This window comes from Loxodonta africana, chromosome 2 (assembly GCF_030014295.1).
Source record: "Loxodonta africana isolate mLoxAfr1 chromosome 2, mLoxAfr1.hap2, whole genome shotgun sequence".
In the NCBI taxonomy this organism is placed as follows: Eukaryota; Metazoa; Chordata; class Mammalia; order Proboscidea; family Elephantidae; genus Loxodonta; species Loxodonta africana.
Genome location: NC_087343.1, coordinates 785,407 through 810,319, shown reverse-complemented (window position 1 = coordinate 810,319; position 24,913 = coordinate 785,407). Strand labels below are relative to the sequence as shown.

The 24,913-nt window shown below is 54.8% G+C and overlaps 1 protein-coding gene across 7 annotated transcripts in view; it reads left to right on the top strand.

The window, feature by feature from the left end:
* BRD9 (bromodomain containing 9) overlaps positions 1–22,585 on the top strand; it is a 40,651-nt gene extending 18,066 nt beyond the window's left edge. For 3 of the 7 annotated variants that reach the window (XM_064270327.1, XM_064270318.1, XM_064270334.1), the window contains 11 exons: positions 494–604; positions 1,254–1,369; positions 3,348–3,480; positions 7,838–7,913; positions 10,255–10,350; positions 11,100–11,232; positions 11,769–11,880; positions 15,557–15,595; positions 17,564–17,666; positions 19,823–19,990; positions 21,704–22,585. In XM_064270327.1, the coding sequence (XP_064126397.1) occupies positions 494–604; positions 1,254–1,369; positions 3,348–3,480; positions 7,838–7,913; positions 10,255–10,350; positions 11,100–11,232; positions 11,769–11,880; positions 15,557–15,595; positions 17,564–17,666; positions 19,823–19,990; positions 21,704–21,804 (1,188 nt within the window). In that variant the 3' untranslated portion in view covers positions 21,805–22,585. Of the gene's footprint in view, positions 1–493; positions 605–1,193; positions 1,370–3,347; positions 3,481–7,837; positions 7,914–10,254; positions 10,351–11,099; positions 11,233–11,768; positions 11,881–15,556; positions 15,596–17,563; positions 17,667–19,822; positions 19,991–21,703 lie in introns of all 7 variants that reach the window. The other 4 variants (XM_064270331.1, XM_064270323.1, XM_064270315.1 and 1 more) reach the window with 2 other exon arrangements.
* Positions 22,586–24,913: the final 2,328 nt, after the last annotated feature.

Below are 24,913 nucleotides of genomic sequence, written 5' to 3'. Positions count from 1 at the left end.
GACATCTTAGATAGCTTTTTCAGCATCGTTGTTGCTCAGTAAGGCTCTTCTTTTAGTGGAAGTCTTTAATAGTATTAGGGTGACTGTAGACAAGATTTTAGCCTGTATTCTGTGGAGAAGCCCCAGAGCTAGGGGACTTCACTGCCCTGCCCATCCATCCATCCCAGACCCTCCCTCACAAGAACCCAATCCTATTCCTCTCATTTCTGAGCTCCAAAGGCCGTGAAGACGGCCTGGGAGGGGAGAAGCAGAGGAGTCCCTAGTTTGTCCTCTTACAAAATGATTGAAAGGAAGTCGCAGATCTCGACCAACTCTTCACTGAAAAATTTTTCATGCAAGTAAAGACTAGTGAACAATTAAGAGTTTCCCAGAAAGAGTTCAGCTCTGAGAGCCAGGTTTGATTGCTCCGCTGGACTTGAGCCTTTACCCCTGGCCTCCCACAGCAGGGTCTGAGACACCGCTGCCTAGTGAACTCTCCTTCCTCTCTCTCCAGGCAGATTTCAAGCTCATGTGTGACAATGCCATGACCTACAACAGGCCGGACACTGTGTACTACAAGCTGGCCAAGAAGATCCTGCACGCGGGCTTCAAGATGATGAGCAAAGTAAGGGGGCTCCGGCAGCAGTGCCGAGAAAGCCAGTCACACCCTCCTGCGATTTTGTGTCACCTCCATCTGCCTGTCCCTGTGGTCTCGTGGTGGTCCCTCTGCTCCAGGGTAGACACCCAGGCTGCCCCCTCATGCCCCCTCCTCCAGACACACCCCTCTGCGCCTCCTCATCACCCAGCTGCCGCGGCCTTTTAGGGTGGTCTCAGCCTGCAGGTCACCTCACTGGATGCAGCCAGCTCATGGCGGGGTCCCGTGTCGCCCCCACTCTGTGCCTGTCCTGGGCGTGGTCCCAAGTGGCTGCTGTCCTGGGTCCGTCCTGAGGTCTGGGTGCACATCTGTCCAGGGAGCCAGGGTGCATGCGTGTGGGACATTTCCTTGGGCCTGACTAGCCTGTAAGGTAAGGTAAGGGGAGGACCGTGCTCTGTCCTCTCGCCGCCGGGCCTCCACAAGCCAGTCCCAGCCCGTCGCGCCACGCCGCGGGAGGTAGCGTTAGGCAGGTGAGGGCGCACTCCATCCCATGCCATCGTCACATGCCTTGCCGTGAGGGAGAGTAAAGGCCGCGCCGCTCTGTCCTTTCTGCTTCTAGGAACGGCTGTTAGCTTTGAAGCGCAGCATGTCGTTCATGCAGGACATGGATTTCTCTCAGCAGGCAGCGCTCCTGGGCAGTGAGGACACGGCCGTCGAGGAGCCAGTGCCTGAAGTCGTGCCTGTGCAAGTAGAAACAGCCAAGAAATCCAAAAAGCCCAGTAAAGAAGTTCTTAGGTAAAGGTCTGCCAGCACGTGTCCTGCGCCGACGCTGCAGTGCTGGCCGGGTGGGCTGTGGCCTCGTGAGCTCAGCGTGGGTGAGCACCACAGCTGGCGATGATCATGGGCGGCCTGGGAGCCTGAAGTCAGGAAGCCAGGCCCAGGCCTCAAAGCCTGGTACATAGCCAGGCAGGGTCTGGCCAAAACCGCTTCATAAGCCGAGTGTCTAAGGCGGTGCCGTGTCCCCCTGCCCTCCTGCGGCGGGCCGACCCTCGTCTGCCGCGTCCCCCTGCCCTCCTCTGGCAGGCTGCCCTAGCCTGTCCCACACCCACAGGCGGTCCACCCAAGGGGCACTATTCTAGCTCGAGGTAGCAGAGGACCCCAGCGCCACAGAGCTGAGCGCCCTCCTTATGGGCCATCGCACCACCTGCCTCCCCACCATGGCAGCCTTCTTGGCGGTGGATACAGAGGGTATCCACCCTCTCCCGCCTGGCACACAGTCCTGTCCCAGATGTAGAGTCTGAGCACGCCTCCCAGGGCACAGAGCCACCTCCTGGGTTTCCACTGTCTGCTAATGCCCACTGACCTGCCCCTGAGAAGGCCCCATGTGGGAGCAACGCAGCCATGTGCCCTGTGGTGGTGGGGGGGGCGCCACCAGCCCAGGCCTCCACCCGTGGGAGAGGTGGTACTGGGCGAAGCCTGCACACCAGTGGCAGGTAGCAAATAAGTCACAGCCTCGGTTTTGTCTCCTCCCTTATTGGGCCTCGTCTGGGTCAAAAAGAGGAAGCAGCAGGGCAGCCCACGCAGGGCACCAGAGGGGCTTGGTCCTGTCCACACCAGTGTGCCTTCCCATTAGTGGGTGCTTGTGTGACCAATGCCAAGACCAGCAGCCCCCCAATCACACGACTTCCCGGGTTGCTAGTGGTTTGTTTGAGCGAAGTGGTCGGCAGGGCCCCCTGTGAGCTCTGGCATCGAGGGCGCTTCTGCCACACCATCTGCCTGCATGAGAAGCAGTCTGCCTGGCTGGCTCGTGCCTTGAGAGGATACGCACGCTGGCCTAGGTCCGGGGCAGTGTAGGGGCCGACACTCCACCCCCAGTTCACGGGGTTGGGGATTTGAGGGAAACAGCAAGCTTGGTGGTGCTTTCTCTGAGTTCCTGGCATCTGAGTCCACGGTCTGGTCAGCAGTGCCCGCTGGCCTTAAGGGCTGGTGTTTATCACACAAACTGTGACTGGGCATAGCGGGCAGACTCCCTCGGTGCTGAGCTCCAATCTCCTCCACTGCCTGGGGCCAACCGAACTGGTCAAGGGGCAGGGCCCAGAGTGCGGGCCCTGGTGAAACGTGGACGCCCTTAGCTGGACTTCCAGGCTGTAGCTGCTGCTGTTGCAGGTCATTGGGGTTAGTGATGACGGTGTCGATGTGCCCATGATGAGTGAGGCGGGTCCCTGTGCAAACCCCACAGGGCCCGCAGCCCCTCAGCCCTCAGACTCAAGAGAGGGCAGCCCCTCAGCAGGCCTCTATTCCCGCTGTTTCTCAGAGGGACTACCCACCAGCTTGAACCCTTCAGGAAAGGGAGGCCTCTTGGGCACTCGTGCCTCCTCCCACCTGCGTGCCCTCTGGCCTCGCCTCCACCACTCCCAGCTGCCCTGCTTGAGCACTCTTACGCAGGGCAGGGCCTTTGTCACTGTCCTCATCGTGCCTTTGACTACACCAGGAAGGCTCCTGTCGTTTTCTTCCTTCTGTGGTGCTTAGCTTCACTGAGACATTTTAATTGAGAAGTGGCAGCACCAGACGTCTACTTGAGTTACTCTGCTCTTGGCTTTCCTGAAGTGTTGCGTGTCATTGTAACTGAGGAGGATGCCTGAGGGGGAGGGTGACAGAAGGACATGCTGTGCCAGCCGTTGGGGGTCTCTGGGCAGAGCCTGGCGGAGGGGGCTCAGGGGGGCCGGCTGCACCCTGGGGGCGGGCTGGATATGACGCCGCCCTCTGCCTGCAGCTGCGTGTTTGAGCCGGAGGGGAATGCCTGCAGCCTGACAGACAGCACCGCAGAGGAGCACGTGCTGGCGCTGGTGGAGCATGCGGCCGATGAGGCACGTGATAGGATCAACCGCTTCCTGCCCGGTGGCAAGGTAGGGTGGCCGGCGTGGCCAGGGCGCTGCGGGTGAGCGGGCCTCTTCCTGGCCAGCGGGCTTTTTACAACCTCAGACGTTAGGAAAGCTGTAGGTTTAGGGCCAAACAAAAGCTTGTTTTCCGGAACCATTTTCAAGTAAGCAGGGGGCCCAGTGCCCATCAGCCTCAAACACTCGAGTATACTTTCTACAAGCCAAGATGTTTGCCACAGAACGGCCATCGGTGTGTTACTGCCGTCTGCCCTCGCACCCATGTAGTTCACCTGGTGTCCCAGTAACATCCTTTACACCAGTTCAGAACCATGCTGAGCTCCTGGTCATTTTCATCAGGATCTGTCTCGTCTCTGTTGGTGCTGTAGAAGCTACAGACAGTGGTTCTGTGCCTGTTCTAGAATGTTCCTCTTCTTCAGTTGGCACTGTGGAGGCTGTAGGCAGTGTGGGTCTAGGCCTGTTCTAGAACATTCCGTGCCGTTTGTGCTGTGGAGACTGCAGGCAGTGGTTCTGAGACCTTTTCTAGAATGTTTTGCACCTCCACTTGGCACTGTGGAGGCTACAGGCAATGGTTCTAGGCCTGTTCTAGAATGTTCCATGTTTCCACTTGGCTCTGTGGAGGCCTTCGGCGCTGGTTCTGAGGCCTGTTCTAGAATGTTCTGTGCCTCTGCTTGGTGCTGTGGAGGCTACAGGCAGTGGTTCTGAAGCCTGTCCTAGAATGTTCTGTGCCTCTACTTGGTGCTGTGGAGGCTATGGGCAGACATTCCGAGGCCTGTTCTAGAATGTTCTGCGCTTCCACTTGGTGTGGAGACGCGGGCAGTGATTCTGAGGCCTGTGTGCCTGTCCTCAGCGAGAGATCGAGGGTGTGCAGTGCTGACAGGAGCACCCTGGGACAGTGCTGCAGCCTCCTCACAGCTCCCTCACATGGCCAGGATCATGGTCTGCTGTGTCCCAATCTCAGTACGGTTAACGTGGGTCACTTAGGTGTGCCTGCCAGTCCTCTCCCGAGGGAAGTTTGTGAGGCCATGGGAGTGCCTGCCCCTCACTAGACCCCTGCCTCCTCATGCTGTGCGGCCACACAGATGGCTGTGCCAGGACTTGCTGGGTCACTGTCATCGCTGTCCTTACTCACCTGGACCCCCTCCCCATTCAGTTCTCAGGGTGGCACCACCCAGCATATCCACATCCCCAGGTAAGGCCCCACCATCCCGTGAGTGTTTCCCTTTTTTGGACAGGACATCCTGGGCCAGCCGCCCCGGACATGGAACACGAGTCACAGGTGCAGTGTTAACGTTCTGGCTGTTGTTAAATAAAGTAACAGACACAGGCGAAATTGGTTTTCGTAACGTGCTGTATTGGATCTGATACTGTTGAAATAGTGTCGCTTAAACATGTAGTCGGTATAAAGGAAACGTTCGTAACTTTGTCTCATTTTTCTTCTGTACTGACGTCTTGAAGGGCATATTGGATTGTAGAGAGTGTTGAAATAGTAAGATTTTTGGTGTGTTGGGTTAAGTAAGTGTATGGCTGATGGTTTTTATCTGTCGTTTTCCTGTAAATGTGCCAACAAAGTTTAAAACGGCCTGCGTGGCTGCATTTTAGCCCTGGGGCTACGTGGTCACGCTGCCCTGTGTTCCAGCCCCAGGTCATGTGGTCACATCCATCCTGTGTTCCAGCCCTGGGTCACGTGGTCACACCTCTCCTGCTCACTCCAGCCCTGGGTCATGTGGTCACACCCATTCTGTGCTCCAGCCCTGGGTCATGTGGTCACACCCGTCCTGTGCTCCAGCCCTGGGTCATGGGATCATACCTCTTATGTGCTCCAGCCCTGGGTCACGTAGTTGGTACACCTATCCTGCGCTCCAGCTCTGGGTCATGTGGTCACACCCATTCTGTGCTCCAGCCCTGGGTCATGGGATCATACCTCTTGTGTGCTCCATCCCTGGGTCACGTGGTCACACCCATCTTGTGCTCCAGCCCTGGGTCATGTGATCACACCCGTCCTGTGCTCCAGCCCTGGGTCATGGGATCATACCTCTTATGTGGTCCAGCCCTCGGTCACATGGTTGGTACGCCTATCCTGCATTCCAGCCCTGGGTTGCATGGTCACACCTGTCCTGCGCTCCAGCCCTGGGTCACGTGGTCATGCCCGTCCTGTGCTCCAGCCCTGAGTCACGTGGTCACGCCCGTCCTGCACTCCAGCCCTGGATCACGTAGTCACGCCCGTCCTGCGCTCCAGCCCTGGGTCACGTGGTCACGCCCGCCCTGCGCACCAGCCCTGGGTCACGTGGTCACAGCTGTCCTGCGCTCCAGCCCTGGGTCACGTGGTCACGCCCATCCTGCGCTCCAGCCCTGGGTCACGCGGTCACAGCTGTCCTGTGCTCAAGCCCTGGGTCACGTGGTCACAGGTGTCCTGCACTCCAGCCCTGGGTCACATGGTCACAGCTGTCCTGTGCTCCAGCCCTGGGTCACATGATCACACCTGTCCTGCACTCCAGCCCTGTGCTGCTGCTCTTCCAGGGCTCTGCCCCCTTTGGTGGGGAAGAGTGTTTGGACACAGTGGGTGCTGCCCAGGCCCTCTTAGAAGAGAGCCAGGGCTTGCTGGGTCATCGTTTTCGCTGTCCTTACTCACCTGACATACCCCGTGACATGCACACAGTTGATAGGAGGAAATCCATGTCTGCCTGTGCAGTAGCACGTGTGCCTCTGATGACCATCCCCTGTCAGAGCACTGATCACACATGTCCGCACAGAAACCCCCAGCTCCTCCAGCACCACAGGGCTGCGCCGTGGCCTCCTGTCATTTTCTAATGCTGTCAGTCTGAGGCCTGGCCCTGTCACCCTTGTCTGCTGATTTCCTGATCACCCAGCCACCTCTTGGCTTCTGCCCAGACATGTTTTCCCTACCCAGCTCCAGCACCCAGGCCAGGCGCCACCACTGTCCCCCGAGCAACTGTCCTCACTCTGTGCCCAGCCACAGTGCTGCATGACGCCCTTCTCACCCCACTGTCCTTACACACACACCCGCTGTCGACACTGTCCTTACACACCTACCCACCATCCTTAAACACCCATCCGCTGTCTATACTGTCCTTACCCACCTGCTAACCCCACTGTCCATACACACCCACCTGCTGGCCCCACAGTCCTTACACACACACCCGCTGACCCCACTGTCCTTACACACCCGCTCACCATCCTTACACACACATCCACTGTCCACACTGACCTTACACACCCACCCACTGTCCTTTCACACCCACCCGCTGTCTGCAGTGTCTACATACCCACCCGCTGTCCTTATGCACCCACCTGCTGTCCGTACTGTCCTTACACACCCACCCACTGACCCCACTGTCCTTACACACCCACCCACTGTCCTTACACACCCACCCGCCGTCTGTACTGTCCTCACACACCCACCCGCTGACCCTACTCTCCTTACACATCCACCTGCTGACCCCACTGCCCTTATACACCTACCCACTGTCCCCACTGGCGTTACACAACCACCCGCTGACATCACTGTCCTTACACACCCACCTGCCATCCCTATACACCCACCCCTTGCCCGCACTGTCCTTACACACCCACCCCTTGCCCGCACTGTCCGTACACACGCACCCCCTGTCCGCACTGTCCTTACCCACATGCTGTCCGGGCTGTCATTATATACTCACCCACTGTCCGTACTTACACACCCACCTGCTCACCCACTGTGCTTACACACCCACCTGCTGTCCCCACTGTCCTTATATACCCACCTGCTGTTCCCACTGCCCTTACCCACCCACTGTTCCTACTGCCCTTACACACCCACCCGCTGTTCCCACTGTCCTTACACACCCACCCTGGACTGCACACCCACATCATTTTCCCCACACACACCCACTGTCTGCATACACATAATATCCATTTGTTGTCCTGGGTCTGCTAATGGCTTGTGGACAGGTGGATAGCAAGAGGGATTTGGCTGTTTGGCTGGTTTGGGTCCTAAATGGAAGTCAGCTTCAGTGCTGGGGTCACCCAAGCTGTGTGCGCCGTCAGTGGGGCTGCCTGACTGCGTCTGCTCCAGCCTCAGTCAGTTCAGGCCTAGGAGCTGTGCCGAGGGTTTGTGTTGGTGAACTCTGCTCCATGAGGGCCAGGAGGGGCCTGTGCACGGAGGGCCTGCTGCACACATGTGCTCTGCTACCTTTGTGCTGGTCTCCAGCTGAGCCCTGGAGGGTTTGCTCAGAGGAAAGCCACGCCCGTGTGGCCATCGGGTGTGTCCATGCCAGGCTGCCCTGCTGGCCTTTGTTTGTCTTGTGCTGCCTCAGAAATCTCAGTGTGGCCTTGACTGGGTGACTCAGCCAAGCTTCCCTTGCAGATGGGCTACCTCAAGAAGAATGGCGACGGGAGCTTGCTGTACAGCGTGGTCAATGCTGCTGAGCCTGATGCTGAAGGTGGGTGCCCGGCTGCCTCCCTCCACCCACCACCTGTAGCCGTGGTTGAGGGGCACATGATGCGCTCCAGGGCCTTGCTGTCCTAGGAGTGCAGGGTGGCTGGCAGGGGCACGGTGCACGTGGGCAGTGGTGTCGAGGAGATCTCCTCTGAGGGCGGGCCCTCACGGTGGCCTGTAGCACTCGGCATTGAATCCATTAAAGTTGGGAAGATGCCCGTCAGGCTCAGCTTTGAGAATGACTCAGATGACGGTGTCTCAAAGGTTTGCATTGAAGTTCAAGAAGGGTTTGCTAATTAAACCTGTGTGCTAGAACTCTCTTGCCTTTCTTGAAGGCTAAGGAGCAGATGTCATCCCACATGTGAGTTCTAGAAGGAAACCTTGTTTGATGATTGTACCAAGGGAGGGGGACATCCCAGCCATTTGATTATTTTTATGATCTTTTAAATATTTTTAGTTTTCTGTCTCTGAGATATTTCAAAAGCTTGTCCTCTGAAGAAACACAGTACACAGTTGGTTTTGAACCACACACACGTACGCTTTCACACATTCACATGTGTAGTTATTCACACTCACATATACCGTTACATACATACCTTCACACACTCATTTCTTAATCTCTTATGCGCTTAAACACATTCACATTCTCACTCATTCACACACACGCTCAGTCTTACACACACTCAAGCACGTTCACATGCTTAGTCTCACACACGTTCACGCACTCAAGCATACATTTACATACCTGCTCAGTCTCTTCCACACATGCTCTCACATACTCAAGCACACTTTCAGACACGCTTAGTCTTAAACACACTCGAGCACGTACTGAGTCGTACTCTTACACATGCTCACACACATTCAGACACGCTCAGTCTCACATGCTGACACACTCAAGCACATTCAGACATGCTCACATTCTCTTACATGCTCTCTCAAGCACACACACAATCTCATGCTTACACACTCAAGCACACGCTTCACATGCTCACAGAAGCACACGGTCACACATGGTCATTCTCACATTTATGCTCACACACAAGTACATTCACGCTCAGTCACACACATGCACAGTCACACTCTTACACACATGCTCACACTCAAGCACACATTCACACACGATCAAATTGTCAGACTTACACATGCTCGCACAGTCAAGCACATTCACACACTCACATTCTCTTACACACACGCTCTCACACTGAAGCACATGTTCACACACGATCACATTCCCACATACGCCGTCACACACTCGAGCACATTCACACAGTCTCACTCTCTTACACACACGCTCTCACACAATCAAGCACACATTCACACACATTCTCACATACATCATCACACACTCAAGCACACGTTCACATTCTCACACTTACACACACTCAAGCACACATACACACACACACACACACACACACAGAAGGTCCTGGTGCGAGCAGGCAGAGCTCTCACTCGAGCTGAGGCTTTGCTGACGGGGATGTGAGGTGGCTCCTGGGGTCAACGTCCTGCAGTGGGCCTTCCCAGCCCATGCCGAGCAGTTTTAGTCGCTGTTCTCAGATGTGACAGTTTTCTTTAATCAAGAGATGGGACAAATCACAGATGTCCCCCATGAGGGATGGGACAAGTTGATAGTGCGTAGCTCAGAGCCTGGGGCTTAGGTTCCCGCCTGGCACCCGGAGGATCCCTGCCCGACCTCCCGAGTCTCAGCAGTAGACTTGGCCTGCAGAGCAGGTTGGGGGCATGCAGAGGGGGAGGTTTGGGGCTTTCCTATTACAGCGTGTAGGACATGGTTTCTTCTTAGGGGTGTTGAGCAACAGCTTAAAGTTGAAGCTTTGCTGGTGTGGTGGTCGGAAATTTGTGTTTTTTATTACGTTGACTTTGATTATAAAGTGAAATTTTCACACTGTTAAAGATTGAGAAAAGCAGTTGGTTCCCCTTGACAAATTGCTTTTTAGATGGTCACTGTAGAGCCTTCTCAGGTTTCAAGCGCTGTGGCCAGGACTGCCGTGCCTGCCGACCGCCGCACCCGCTAACGGCCACACTCCCACCAGCCACACCCGCTAACAGCCACACTCCCGCCGGCCGCACCGGCTAACGGCCACGCTCCCCCCGGCCGCACCCGCTAACTGCCACGCTCGCGCCTGCTGTACCTGCTGGCCTCCGTGCTGGCTGCCATGCTCCCTGCCCACTGCACCCGCTACACTCCCTGGCCACTGGGTTCCCTGACCACCACACCTGCTGAGCACCACCCCCTCTGACTGCTGGGTTCCCTGCCTGATCCTTGGCTCCTTGGCCACCACGTTCCCCTCCTGCCATGCCCGCTGACAGCTATGCCTGTGTTGCAGAGGAGGAGACACTTCCCGTGGACCTGAGCTCCCTCTCCAGCAAGCTGCTCCCGGGCTTTACCACTCTGGGGTTCAAAGATGAGAGGAGAAATAAAGGTGAGACTGAGAAGAGGGCTGTGCCACAGTGTGGGGTCTTCCTGATGACCTGTTTTTATTGCTAATAATGACTCACGATGATGTGAAGGTTGTCTGCAGGCCAAGGTAAAGGTTTTGTGGGGTCAGATCCTTGTTTGTGTCTGTGCAGGCGGCATTGGCAGATCCTTCACCCCTGCTTGTCTTGGGTTTCTCCCATCAGGCCCCTGTCCTCAGCACTGGGTCTTAATCTCACGGTGGGTTTGGTTTCCTTAGCCCACGGCTTCCTGCCCTAGGTCTTGTCACCTCACCCTTCTGACACAGTGGTTCTCAGATGGTGGCAGGTTTGCCCCAGAGACATCGTGTGATGCCCAGAGACACTTGGTTGTCACATGGGAGGGGGCCTGCTCCGGCAGGGCACATCTGGCTCACAGCCTCCCTTCAGTAGGAGCCTGGCCTTTGTGGGAGCCCCCAGGCACATTTGGCGAGTAAAATCCCTTCAACTGATTTGTCGATGCCCTTTGAGCATGTAATGACCCTGATCACCACAGATCTCTTCTGGTTTTCAGAGCGCAGTTCCTTACCAGAAAGTTACAGTTCCTTTGCAGTAGTTGGGGTATTGATTCAGTCCTGGATCCGCATGTACAGCTTTGATTGCTTTGCTTATGCTTGGAGAAGAAAGGAGGGACTCGGAACAACGGGGTCCCTCCTCTGCCAGGTGTGATTTCAGTGTAAACCTGATAGTGTCTTTTGTGTTTCCCCTTCTCTGTTAGTCACACTTCTTTCAAGTGCAAGTACTGCTCTCTCAATGCATAATAATTCGGTATTTGGTGACCTGAAGTCTGACGAGACAGAGCTGCTCTATTCTGCCTACGGGGACGAGACAGGTGTGCAGTGTGCACTGAGGTAAGCTCCGGGCCACTGGGGCGGGGCAACAGGGGTGGGGCCACCAGGGGTGGGGCCTTGGAGGCAGGACTTTGAGTGGAGCCTCAGGGCGGGGCCACAGGGGTTGGGGCCTCGGCCCCAGCATGAACGTCTCCTCCATTCCCAGCCGCACCACCCTCACCACCCTGCATCCTTTCAGCCTCCTGTGGATTTAAGTCCAGAACAAGTAGATGAGAAAGTACACTCTTGTTTTGCTGCTTTTTACAGAAATTTGTGTAATATATATGTATGTGTACATACTGTTTTTTTACTTTGCTTTAAAAAAAAATGGGTAGTATTTCTTGGAAGTCTTTGTAATGTTTTTGGGTCAGGGGCTAATGTGAGAATCTAATGAGGACAGTTGACTCCCCATCACAGCCCGTCTGGGGGTCAGCTCTCATAAGAACCTTTCTTCTAGAGGAATGTCTGGGAGGACCCAGGCAGCCTTTGGTGATGGTCAAGTCCCGGCAGCGTCAGCATGGGGTTTGTGTGGAGTGCTCTCACATGGCCTCTTTCAGCCTGCAGGAGTTTGTGAAGGATGCAGGGAGCTACAGTCAGAAGTTGGTGGATGACCTCCTGGACCAGATTACTGGGGGCGACCACTCCAGGATGCTGGTCCGGCTGAAGCAGGTGGGTACCTTGCTGTGCCAGGCTGTACACCTGGCCCTGCTGCTGGCGTCTTCCTGGTTGACGGGAGTGGTCAGAGAAGAACGTGCCGTTTTTAGGAATCACTAGCTATTCTTCCCTTACTGGCTTTGGTTTCTTCTGCCTTAAGTAGTCATTTTTATCTTTTGAAGAAACTTAAAGAAAGTTAAGAAAAATCCTCTATGTTTACCACAGGTTAGTTTATGGCCCTTTTCATCACCTTCTCTAAGCCCAGTTTCTTTTTTCTGCTGTCAGTTTCCGTCACCGTGAAGCCTTTTCTCAGGGTGCGGATCTGCCGCCAGTGAATCTGCTCAGCTCGTTTGTCTGAAAGCCTTTATTTTGCCTTCATTCGAGGTACATTTTTCTTGCATGGAGCTCTAGGCCAACAGTGATGTCCTCTCAACTTTAAAGATGCTGTTCCTCTGGCTGGCATCATCTCCGAAGAGTGTCTGCAGTCATTTTTGTCTAGTTTTCCAAAGCAGTGTGTCTTTTTGTCTAGATCAAGGGCTGACAAACTATGACTCACAGCCAGATCTGGCCTGCGGCCTGTTTTTGTGTGTTCCACAAGCTAAGAATGTGTTTTGTATTTTTTAAAGATTGTAAAAAAGAGGACTATGTAACAGAGAAGGTATATGGCCCACAGATCCTCAGATATTTAGTCTCTGGCCTGTACAGAAAGTTTACTGACCGCTGCTCTGTTGTTCGTTGCCGCCGAGTTGACTCTGACTCGTGACAGCTCCATGGATTTCAGAATGGAACTTCTCTGTAGGGTTTTCAGGGCTGTCACCTTTCAGAAGCAGGTCGCCAGGCCTGTCTTCCGAAGCACGTTTGGGTGGGATTCACCGTTCATGCCACCCAGGGACTCCTTGACCACTGCTCTACATACTTTGAGTTTCCATTTTTATTGATGGTTTTCAGGAGTTTGATTTTGACATGCCTTGGTGGGTTTTTCTTTGTGTTCATCCTGCCTAATATCTGCCGAGCTTTTTGGATCTCTGTTTATCATTTTCATCAGATTTGGAAGATTTTTGGCCATTGTGTTGTTTTCTGCCCTCGTCTCTTTTTCTTCTTTTTTTGGGGACTCTAATTACACATGTGGATCCCTGGTGCCAAAGTGATTAGGCTCGGCTGCTAACCAAAATGTCGGCAGTTCAAATCCACCAACCACTGTTTCCTAATGGGACAGACAGTTCTACTCTGTCCTCTAGGGTTGCTATGAGTCGGAACCCACTCAACGACACCTAACAACAACAATTACACATGTATTAGGCTTCTTGATACAGTTCTACAACTTACTAACATTGTTTTCTTTTTTTATTTTTCAATTTTCTGTTTTAGCATAAGTAGTTTCCATTGCCATGGTTTCAGGTTCACCAGTCTTTTCTAAGTCTACTATTAACACCAACCAGTGAGGTTTTTATTTCTAGCATTGTGCTTTTCATGTTTAGAATTCTATTTGGTTCTTTTTGCATTTTCCATTCTCTCACGTTATGTCCACGTTTCCTTGAAATCTTTTAATCGGGAGTATTCATTACTTGTTCATAATGGCTGTTTTTAAAGTTCTTATCCACTTATTTCATCACCTCTGTCACTTCTGGGTCTGTTTCTCTTTGAAAATTTTTCTTCTGGTCACCGTTTTTTGTTTCGTTGCATGTCTAGTGATTTTCGATTGGATGCTGGGCATCATGATGATCCGTTGTTGAGTCTGGAGCTACAGTGTCTAATCGGCAGCCACTAGGCACATGTGGCTATGGAGCAGTTTAGGTGTGGCTGATCGGAACATAGATGTGATGCAAGTGTGAACCTCACACTAGGATTTTGAAGACTGGTAGAAAGAAATGTAAAATATTGCATTAATAATTGTCTTATGCAGATTGCACATTAGAATGAAAACGTTTTCAATGCGTTAAATAAGATAGAATATGTTATTAAAATTAATTGCACAATAAAGTTTATTTTAGTGCATTTCGTAGAGAGCTTAAGTTGGTTATGTATTTATGTTCTATTTCTATTGGCCAGTGCTGGCCTGGATTTTGTGTCATCCGTTAAAGAAGTCAATGTTTGTTTTGGCAGAGAGTTCAGTCACTTGTGGACCGCTTGATCCTTCCAGGGTTTATTTTTAGGTTATGCTGGGTGTCTCTAGGGTAGCCTTTTTTCTAGGGCTAGTTTGGCCTTAATGCTAAGGGGGAGAGGCCTGTTGGAGCTCTTCTGACCGCCTGATTTTCAGGGAGGCCTCTGCTCTGAGTGGGTGGGGTTCAGACATGTCAGTGCTGCGTGAGCGCCAACACGTTTCGGTCCACAGCTCCCTGGCAGGTGTTCTTTGCCTTGTGGTGTTTCACTCGGCATGCACACATCAGGGTCCTGCTGGCTTGAGGGGCCTGCACAATGTGTCTTCCCTGTCAGGGGGGTCCTCTTCCTGCCCATGGTCTGGGAGTGACCCCAGGTGGGATTGGATGACCGAGGGAGGGTTCCCTGTGAGTCACTCTGCACCCCAAGTCCACAGTCACGGCCACCTATTGACACCAGGCCTGGAGCAGGCACTCCGTGCTTTTTCTACAGTTTTGCCAGCAGTTCCATATGAGACGTTTGCCCTCATGGCCCCTGAAGGCTGGCTGTGCCTTCGGTTTACTCCAGCTCCAGTTTGGTCACTTTCTGGAAGTAGACTTGTGTTTGGGTTGAGATAATCATGGACGTGCCACGTTGCAGTAGGTAATGAGGTTTAGTACCAAGCAAACCTTTGGTGTCTTCTGATGTTTAACATTGGAAGAAGCTTACATGAGGAAGGCATTAAAGTAATGGCCCTTTTTTTTTTTTTTTTCCATTAAAAACTTGTGAAAAACTGTAGCAACACCGGGTAAATATCAACTTTATTTTGAGCCAGAGATCCCAGTACAAAAGGGTGCATACTGAGTGTGTTTGAGGTACAAGTGTGAAGTATTCAGTGGTATCTCTGCCAGAACTTGGTGCGGTGGCTCCGTGGCTGTAGCAGACCTATTCTGGCCATGGCCACAACAGGGCCGAGGCCGCATGTCTGGTCCTCTCCTTGGTACGCTCAGGTGGACAGCGCCCCGCCGAGTGGAGCACGTGGCTGTGGGGCACAGGGCATCCAGCTCATTTGTTGCCTGGTGTACACTTGCCTTCTTGCAGGGCTGAGCCAGCTCTTGGTGCCTGGTCATCCCCAGGTCAGACCACCAGGCCAGCTTGACCCTGAGCTTCTCTTGGGACCTGGGCACAGCATCTGACTGTTTTCTGTGGCTCTGAGGCACCTGGGGCTGCAGAAACCACACTGGCATCTTCTGCCATCTCTCTACATCTCCATCTTGCCTGGGGGCCTCTCCTGGCACTTGGGTCTCCCTGGTGTGTGGCACGTCAGGGCCACCTGGGCCCACTGCCAAGGTGCACTGAAGGGCCTGCATCCTCAGCTGTCACTGCGTGTAGGTGCTGCTAATAGGACCGAGGGCTGTGGATGCACCTTGGCTGAGCGTGCGTGTGTGCGTGGCATGTAGGTGCTTGCATGGTGCCTGCATGGCACAGAAGTGCATGCATGGAGCAGGCGTGTGTTCGCAGTGCGTAAGTGTACATGGAGTGTGTGTGTGCGTGTGCACAGGGTGCCTGCACGGCCCTTCTGCGTGAACTGTTTCTTGTCTCTTTTATTTTGCAGAAGAGAAGCATCCCGATAAAGCCCCCAGAGGAAGGAAAGGTGAGTTTATGAACTGTGAGTGAAGCTTCGTGTTGGCATTCTTGTGGACAATGTCAGACCGTGAAATGGTTTGGTCGAGAAAAGCCTCATGTGTTATTTTATTTAGAATTTGGTTCAGTTGTTAATGAGTGAGACGAAGGCAGCTTTCCTCATTCAGTGGCCTGGCAGTCAGGCTTAAAGCCACCACACGCTCTCTTAGGTCAGAAGCTGGAACTCCGGTGGTGGCTGCATGGGGGCAAGCCTTAGAGAGGCGGGCGTGGGGTCTGCCCACTCGAGCTGGCCTCTGGTCAGGAGCTCCTCTGTCTGAAGCAGGGGTGTGCTGTGGGGGGTGGCCGTGAGTGCCAGCAGGGCCCCTAGCCCACCTGCCCACACACCCTCCACGCACAGACAGGCACCCCATCGAGATGGGGCACACTTGATCAGGTCTAATCCTAGGGGGTCTTTGTGCTCCTCTGCATCGCATTGAGCTCCTAATGACTGGTGTCTCACTAGCTTAGCTGCTGGGCTAAACTTGAAGAAACCGACTTCTTGTGGCTCGGTCTCATTGCCCCTTCTCTGACACGTGCCGAATCGCAGGCCCGGCCCCCACTTAAAGTCCAGTGCTAGGGAGGTGGTATGTGCTTGGCAGGAGAATTTGGAAGGTCTTAGATGGGATCCATCCCTGAGACCACTAGAAATGAACGGTCTCTCAACAGTTTATAAAAACCGGCAACTGTACGTCTACATGTTACTCTTAAAATCTTGGCTCCTGAGGGAAAGGAATCGGAATGGGAGGAGGTCAAGGTGAGGGGAAAACCTCTGGGCAAATTCGGGAACCATGGCCATGTCTGCAAAGAAGCAGATGTAGGAGGTGCCACACGGCAGGCATGATGTGCGGAGAACATCCAGGTGTGGCACATGAAATGGGCGGGCAGCATGGAGTGACGCTGTAATGGAGCAGGTGCTGTGGGAGCCATGGGTGGGACCAGGGGGTGGGGGCGATCACTGGGCGAGTCATAGGAACCATGGGTGGGATCGGGGAGCGGAAGGGCTCACTGGGCAAGTCGTGGGAGCCGTGGTGGGACCGAGGGAAGGAGGGGCTCACTACCTGAGTTGTGGGAGCCGTGGGTAGGACCAGGGGGCTCACTAGCGAGTCGTGGGAGCTGTGGGTGGGATCGGGGGGTAGGAGGGGCGGTTCATTGGGTGAGTCGTGGGAGCTGTGGGTTGGACCAGTGGGGTAGGAGTGGGGGCTCACTGGGTGAGTTGTGGGAGCTGTGGGTGGGACCAGTGGGGTAGGAGCGGGGGCTCACTGGGTGAGTCGTGGGAGCCGTGGGTGGGACCGGGGGATACGAGGGCAAGAGGCTCATTGGGTGAGTTGTGGGAGCTGTGGGCAGGATAGGGTGGGTAGGAGGGCAGGGGGCTTACTGGGCAAGTTGTGGGAGCCATGGCCAGGACCAGGAGGATGGGAGGGCAGGGGCTCACTGGGCATTTCATGTGCAACACGGGTTGGCTGCATTGAAGAAGTCAGCAGGGGCACCGTGAGGGCTCGGCTGCACTTGGGATGCTCCATGAAGGAGAGATTAATTTGGAATCTGCCCCACACTTTGTTAGATGAAGTCCCTGAATAACAGTCATGGGCCATCAGATCCATGCATCTCCACCACCCACAGTGTCTCCCATTTCTTTCAGTGCCTTTTGGAGAACCCCCCAAAAGCCAGTGCACTTTGTCTGCTTGGCATTGTTGATCTGAGTGAATTTGCACACCCATCCATAAGCTCAGACCAGTGGCTGTGGGCCAGGACACAAGCTGGGCAGCATCTCTGTCTTGTCAGCTCTCCAGGGAGCTGGGAGGAGGCTCTGTGGCCTGTGGGGAGGGGCCGCATGTGGGGCCATGACGTGGCACATGAGTAGGATGGCATCAGCAGCCAACACCATTTGCCATGTTAATAACGCATCCCTTCTGTGTCCATCCACCTCGTGTCCAAGCAGGTTGGAGACTCGCTTGGAGACAGTAGTAGCTCCGTTCTGGATTTCATGTCCATGAAGCCGTACTCTGACGTCTCTCTTGACATCTCCATGCTCAGCTCTCTGGGTAAGTCTCAGCGACACATGTCCACATGGCTTCTCACGTGGACACCACCCTCCTCAGGCACAAGATCGGGCTTGGCCAGAAGGAAGTGGCCCGTGTCACTCATCACTGGTGGCCTGGGGGCACATTCCCAGTCACCCATGGCTGCTGTCTGCATTGCTCTGGAGACAGCGGCTTAGCCCTGGCATGTTGGCCCTCTGGCAGCTGTTGTCCCCACATCCCACCACACCAAGGGAGCCTCACTGCCCTCAGGAGCTCCTGCCTTTTGCTTGGAGTGTGAGACCATTTGTCTTTGATGCATAATTGGTATGGTTGAATTCAAGTCTGCCGTCTTGCCGTTTGCCTTCTCTCTTTCTCAATTGTGTCAGCATCCTGAAGACCACACCCAGGTTTGATCATCTGCCCGGAGGACTCCCTGAACTTGGCAGGTAGTCATGTTCCCAGTGGTTTATTACAGTGAAAGGACAGAGCAAAATCATCCCAGGGGAGAGGCGTGTGGGGCAAACAGGGAAACCAGCGAGCAGTTTCCAGAGTCCTCTCCCCATGGGGTTCACATGGACAATGCTTTATTTTACCAGCAACGAGTGTGACAACACATGGAAAGTGTCGTCCACTAGGGAAGCCTATTATGGACCCAACACCCAGAGTTTTTATTGGGGGCAGGTCAGTTGGCACCTTCTCCAGACTCCCAGGGGAGAGCAGTGTTCAGCATAAACCACACCATTTGCAGTCTAAGCACAGGGAGCCACAGTCCTCAGGGAGCTGGGGGACCCCCTGGAATACTAGACACTAGCTGGGGGTCCCCATGCTGATAGGCCTTTCCGAGGAGAGCAGGAGGCTGCCATGTGAGCTTATTTCTACACGCTACGATCCTTTCTCTCTGGCTGTTGGTAAAGTTTTTCCGTATTGCTGATTTTCAGTAGTTTGGTGATGATGTGCCTCGGTCTGGTTTCTTTGTATTTCTTCCTCAGTTTTGTTAAGCTTGGTCTGTGGATTATAGCTTTTATCAGATCTGCAAGTTCCTTGGCTGCCACCCAGCCTTTTCCTGGGCTCCACTTGTATGTGTGTTGGACCCTCTGTTTCTCTCTGCTCCCGTGTGTCTCTCACCCTGTCCTGGGTGCTAACTGTCACTCTAATCAGCCCCTGAGGTGGCTCATTTCAGACACTGGGCTGTAATCTCTGGATGCTCTCCCCCACGTGCTGGCCCCCTGGCCCTCAGAACACACAGAGCCCACTCCTTTGCTGCATGCGTGTCCTTGTCTGAGAACCCCTCATCTCTTTCACTAGGTGCTTCCCAGTTTGGCTACCTTCCCTGCTTCTTTGCATAACTGGTAATGTTTACTGGCTGCCGGCACCATGCATTTGTGCTGCTGGGTGCCAAGTGTGGCTGGGGCTCTTCGGTCCTGGTGACTTTGTCTGCAGGCATTCAGGTGACCTGGGCTGTTGAGGCCTGTCAGGGCTGGCGGTGCAGTGTACAGGTGGGCCCAGAGCCAACTAATCCCTCCAAGAGAGACCTGCACCACCTGGGTAAACACCAGACCCTGTGGCAGGTGTCCCACCGTGCAGCTGCACCCTCCTGAGGGTTTACTGAGGCCCTGACTGCCAGGACACAAATTTCCACAACCATGTGTACACTTGATGTTGTGGCGGTCTCTCCCAGGTCTTGGGGCACTTCTCACACACAGATGGAAAACGTGTGGGTCTCAAGCTCTCCAGGCAGCCCCTCTTTCTGGTTTGTGCCAGACACCCTGTGCAGTGGTCTGGGACCTGCCCCTTGGTGGCCATGGGGACACACTCAGTACTGTCTGATATCAGTAACCTCAGTGTCCTTGTTCATGAGAGAAGGGCAGAGCTGGCTACAGCTCCCTCCATGATGGCCCCATGCTCGGTAGTATCTGGACAGGAGCTAAGGCTCAGTGTGCCCCACCCTGCATCCGTGCCCACCGTCTCTCACTTACTCCTGAGACTGTGTGGCTCACCCTTCTGACGTCTGGGTTGATCTCATTCTGGGAGTGCTCACATGTGAGAGAGAAAATGTAACACAGAGAAGGAGGCACTGGCGTTCTGGAGCACCCATGCCGGGCCTTGTGTCCTCTCCAGCTTGGCCTCCATATTGTGGCCTTTCCATCCCATTGCGATGGTGTTGTATATCTGCACAGGGAAGGTCAAGAAGGAGCTGGACCACGATGAGGGCCACCTGGGTCTGGATGAGACAACAAAGCTGCTGCAGGACCTGCACGAGGCACAGACGGAGCGTGGTGGCTCCCGACCCTCATCCAACCTCAGCTCCCTGTCCAACACCTCTGAGAGGGACCCGCATCACCTGGGTAAGCTCCAGGCCCTGTGACTGTGTCAGTTCTCCAGACTCTTTTCATGCAGAACCCACCTTAGGTAGCAGTAGTTGGCATTTGGGAATAGGGTAAAATGCTGGTGTTTCGAAGGCTGAGATTCCAAAGGCTGGACTTGTGCATGGTATATGTGGTATGAATGTGGTGGTGTGTGCATGGTGTGAACATGGGAAGTGGTATGAATGTGGTATGTGGTGTGCACCTGGTGTTAACATGGGGAATGGTGTGTTCGTGATGTGAACATGGTGCATGGTGTGAACGTGGAGAGTGGTGTGAACATGGTGCATGGTGTGAACACAGAGTCATAACGTGGGAAGTGGTATGAATGTGGTATGTGGTGTGCACCTGGTGTTAACATGGGGAATGGTGTGTTCGTGATGTGAACATGGTGCATGGTGTGAACGTGGAGAGTGGTGTGAACATGGTGCATGGTGTGAACGCAGAGTCATGTGTGCATGGTCTGAATGTAGGGAGTGGTATGAACGTGGGACATGGTGTGTGCGTGGTGTGAATGTGGGGAGTGGTGTGAATGTGGTATGCAGCGTGTGCATGGTGTGAGCGTGGTGTGGTATGTGCATGGTATTAATAGTGGGAGTGGTATGAACATGGTGCATGGTGTGTGTGGTGTGAACGCAGGGAGTGCTGTGAATGTAGTACATAGTGTGAATGTGTGATGTGCGCATGGTGTGAACATGGGGAGTGGTGTGAATGTGGCACCAGGTATGAACACGGTGTGTGGTGTGCATGTGATGTGAACGTGGGGAGTGGTGTGAACGTGGTGCATGGTATATGCTTGGTGTGAATGTGGGGAGTGGTGTGAACATTGCATGTGGTGTGTGTGTGATGTGAACGTGGCATGGTATATGCATGGTGTGGACATGCGGGGCATGGTTTGAAGAAGAGTGATGTGTGTATGGTGTGAACGTGGTGTGTGTGGGGTGGGTCTGGCCCCAGCTTTAGTTGTCTGCTTGTTCAGGCTGCACTGGCTTCCAGCTATCCTCCCCACCAGGGCGGGCTACCTTGAGGGGGCATTGTTGGGTGGAATTTTGTTGTTACTAATTTTAGGCTGTGGCCATAGATCATGGTCTTCTGGGTTTTAGAAGGTTCCTCCACCATCAGTGTGGGTGTAGGAATGTCTGTCCACCCGGATCTGTCCACAGTTCTTCTGACGTCTCTGGCCCTAGTCATAGAAGTTGTGCTGTGAATGCAGTGTCCCCCATGTTCCTGGTGCTCACAGGGTCTCTGGGCCCCATGCCAGCCTCCTGGCCACGTGGCTTTTCTGCTGCATAGCTCCGTGCATTTGCTTGATTAGTTTGCTTCCCTTGCTGCTATTCTAGTTCTCAGATGTGAGCATCTAGTCGTTCTTTCAGCATGGTGAATCTTGACATTTTTTCAAGAAAACAGTAATTGGCCACAGAGACTTATTAAAGCGAGAGGAGGTGCAAGTCCTCCAGTGCAGCTTCCCTGTGACTTAGGCTGTTTGCGGGCGGGGTTGTCAGGAGACCCCTGGGTGGCAGTCTTCCCTGCAGAAGCAGCTGCATGTCTGCCTGGCTCCCCTGTCTGCAGAATGGCCTCTGCCCCCCACCCCCCAGGACCTGGGTACAGAGGCCACACCTTGGGCAAGGAGCCGTGATGGCCAAGTCCCCGGGCAAGTCCTTCATGTGTGTGATGCCATCTCTCCCATGACTGCAGGCAGCCCGTCTCACCTCAGCGTCGGGGAGCAGCCAGACGTGGCCCACGACCCCTACGAGTTCCTGCAATCCCCGGAGCCAGCCACCTCCACCAGCAGCTAGCTTCCACCTGGCCTGTGGCCATCTCTGCAAGCGAGTGTCATCTGCACGGTTGATCCCTGTAGGACACAGACTTGTTTGTCCCTTCTAGGGGGACACAGCCAGGATGAAAAGACCCCCAAGATGGCATCCCGGCCGCGAGGTGTAGCATTGTGTGTACATAGGCAGGAGTCCTGAGGAGTGCCGTGGCATAAATGTGCGTGAGACCAGGTTCTGCGGCACTGTGGTCTGTCCCGGCAGGGTGGGTGTCCCTCTGTCCTTTCCTGAGCCTCCACGGGGCACTGAACCCTCAGCCTTGGGGTGCTGAGCCCTTCCTGTGGAAGCCAGGAAGCTTTGGCCAGCCCCAGCCTGCCTGCCCCACAATTCCTTACGTAGGTGAGGGTGGTAGTCCATCCATCCACCGGGCCTGTGTTGCCTGGGCGAGTGAAGGTGAGAGCCCCCCAGATCTGTATTTCTGGGACAAGTGAGGGTGGGACTCCCCCAGTTCTGCATTCCCAAGGCGGGTGAGAGTGGGAGCCCACCCATCCTGTGTTCTTGAGGCAGGCAAGGGTGACGCCCACACAGGTGCTCCCAGCATCCAGGGCCAGGCCACAGAGCCCGCCTGCCCATCGGGGTCTGCAGCTCGCTGGCTCCTCCTCAGTGTCTGAGCGTGAGAGAGGTATACACTGTTCACCTGTGGAAAGACATTCCGTGCTCACAGCACTCCTCTCGGGGTCTTCTGGCTGGACAACTGTATATTTACAAATCACTGTAAATGAAGACCGTAATAAAGAGATGAACAGATTGTGGCCGCTCCTGCTTGACTGCAGGGGGTAGACATCCAGTTCTGAGTGACGTCAGCGGGGGCATCTGTCTCAGTTCACGTGCCCCTCTCTTAGGCATCTTGTCCCAGCCTCGGGCCCCACTCACAGCCTGTGGGGATATCACCCTCGCCAACCGTTTCTGCACAGGGTTCACCCTGTATCTGTGCAGACCTTCTCTTCAGGGCTCTAACACCCCACCGTGAGAGTGAGAATCTCACTGTCTTCAGGAGGGCGAGGGAGCAGGGACTGACCTTGGTGGGGAGGTTGGAGTGTGGGGACTAACCTGGGGGAGGATGGGGTGAGGGAACTGCCCTGGGGGGGTAGTTAAGGTGTGGGGACCGACCTGGGGGGGGTTGGGGTGTGGGGACTGACCTGGGGGGATTAGGGTGTGGGGACTGATGGAGGGGGGTTAGGATGTGGGGACTGATGGGGGGGTTAAGTTGTGGGGACTGACTTGGGGGGTTAGGGTGTGGAGGCTGACCTTGGGGGGCAATTAAGGTGTGGGGAGTGACTTAGGGGGGTTAGGGTGTGGGGACTGATGGAGGGGTGTTAGGATGTGGGGGCTGATGGGGGGGTTAAGTTGTGGGGACTGACCTGGGGGGTTAGGGTGTGGGGACTGACCTCGGGGGGCAATTAAGGTGTGGGGACTGACCGGGGGGGGGGTCAGGGTGTGGGGACTGATGGGGGGGTTAGGGTGTGGGGACTGACCTTTGGGGAGGGGTTTAGGGTGTGGGGACCGACCTGGGTGGGGGTTAAGGTGTGGGGACTAACCTTGGGGGGGTTAGGGTGTGGGGAATGACCTGGGGGGGGTTAGGGTGTAGGAACTGACCTCAGGTGGGGAGTTAGGATGTGAGGACTGACCTGGGGGGGTGTGGGGACTGACCTGGGGGGGTCAGGGTGTGGGGACTGACCTGGGGGGGTCAGGGTGTGGGGGCTGACCTTGGGGGAGTTAAGGTGTGGGGTCTGACCCGGGGGGGTGTTGGGGCATGGGGAGTGACCTTGGGGAGGACGGGGTGCAGATGGACCTTAGGAAGGGTGGGGTGCAGGGACTGACCTCATGGAGGATGGTGTGCAGATGGACCTTGAAGAGGATGGGATGCAGGGACTGACCTGGAGAGGGGGATGGGGTGCTGGGATGAACTTGGGACAGGAGTACAGGGGCTGATCTCGGGATGGGTGTGCAAATGGACCTGGGGTGGCGCCAGGATGGCCCTCCAAGTGCTGTGAGGGAGGGGCCTGCAGCACTGCTCCAGGAAAGGGTTTTTATGGTGAAGGAGACACAGCGGCTCATAAGCTCCCCCAGCCCTGCACCCAGGCCTCTGCGTCTGCTAGTCTCTGGCCATCAAGCTCACGTGGTAGGGTCTCCCGTTCAGCCACTTTGAAGTGTGGCGTTCACAATGGGCACCCACCAGGGCAGCTTCAGAACTTTCTCCTCCACACCCCCCAGGAACCTGTGCCCACCAGCGGTCACCCCCCTCCAGCCCGTCTTCACTGATAAACTTTGGTCTCTATGCATTTGCTTGTTGTAGATGTTTCAAGTAAGTGGGATCATATGCTTGTGTCTCTCTTACTTCACCAGCAGGGTGCCTGCAGCTGGGGTGGGGAAGAGGAAGCACGGGGTGGGGGCAGGGCATGGGGGGAGGTCTGCAGGTGTGGCCACAGTGCCCCCCGTGCCTGCATCAGGTTTGCATGACAACCCGAAGCTAAATCTCGCTTCTGAAGACGGGACTGGCATGGCACAGGGAGGGTCTCACCTGGCCTGCGTGGGAGCCAGGGTCCAGGGGCTGGGGTCCAGCCATACACCCTTACTATCTCTCGTCCCACACCTCCCCACTCACCCCCTGGGACTCCCGAGGACAGGCAGGAATGACCCCAGTATGCAGATGGGGAATCTGAGCCACAGCCCCACGGGCTGTGCCCTCTGCAGTGGCTGACCCTTGGGGGCCTGGTCCTCAGTGTGGGGTGCCCTCCCAGTGACCAGCTGCCTGGGGCCACATGGGGCAGTCCAAGGGGTGGCATGGGGGTGCATGTCTGGTGGGGGGTGTTTTCCTCAGAGTTTTCAGAGAGAAAAGAAGTGGAACTCAGGGGCCACCTTGCTATATGGACTGCAGCCCCAGAGAAAAACCACCCAGAGGCACCTGACACATGGAATTGCATCTCCCAGGATGCCAACTCAGGGTTGCTATGAGTCAGAATCCACTCAACAGCAACAGGTATTCAACAGGATGCCAAAAATAAATGCTTTATTTATTTTCATTTTAATCTATTTTCTTTTAATGTATAATGTATTATGAATATTTTCTTTTAAT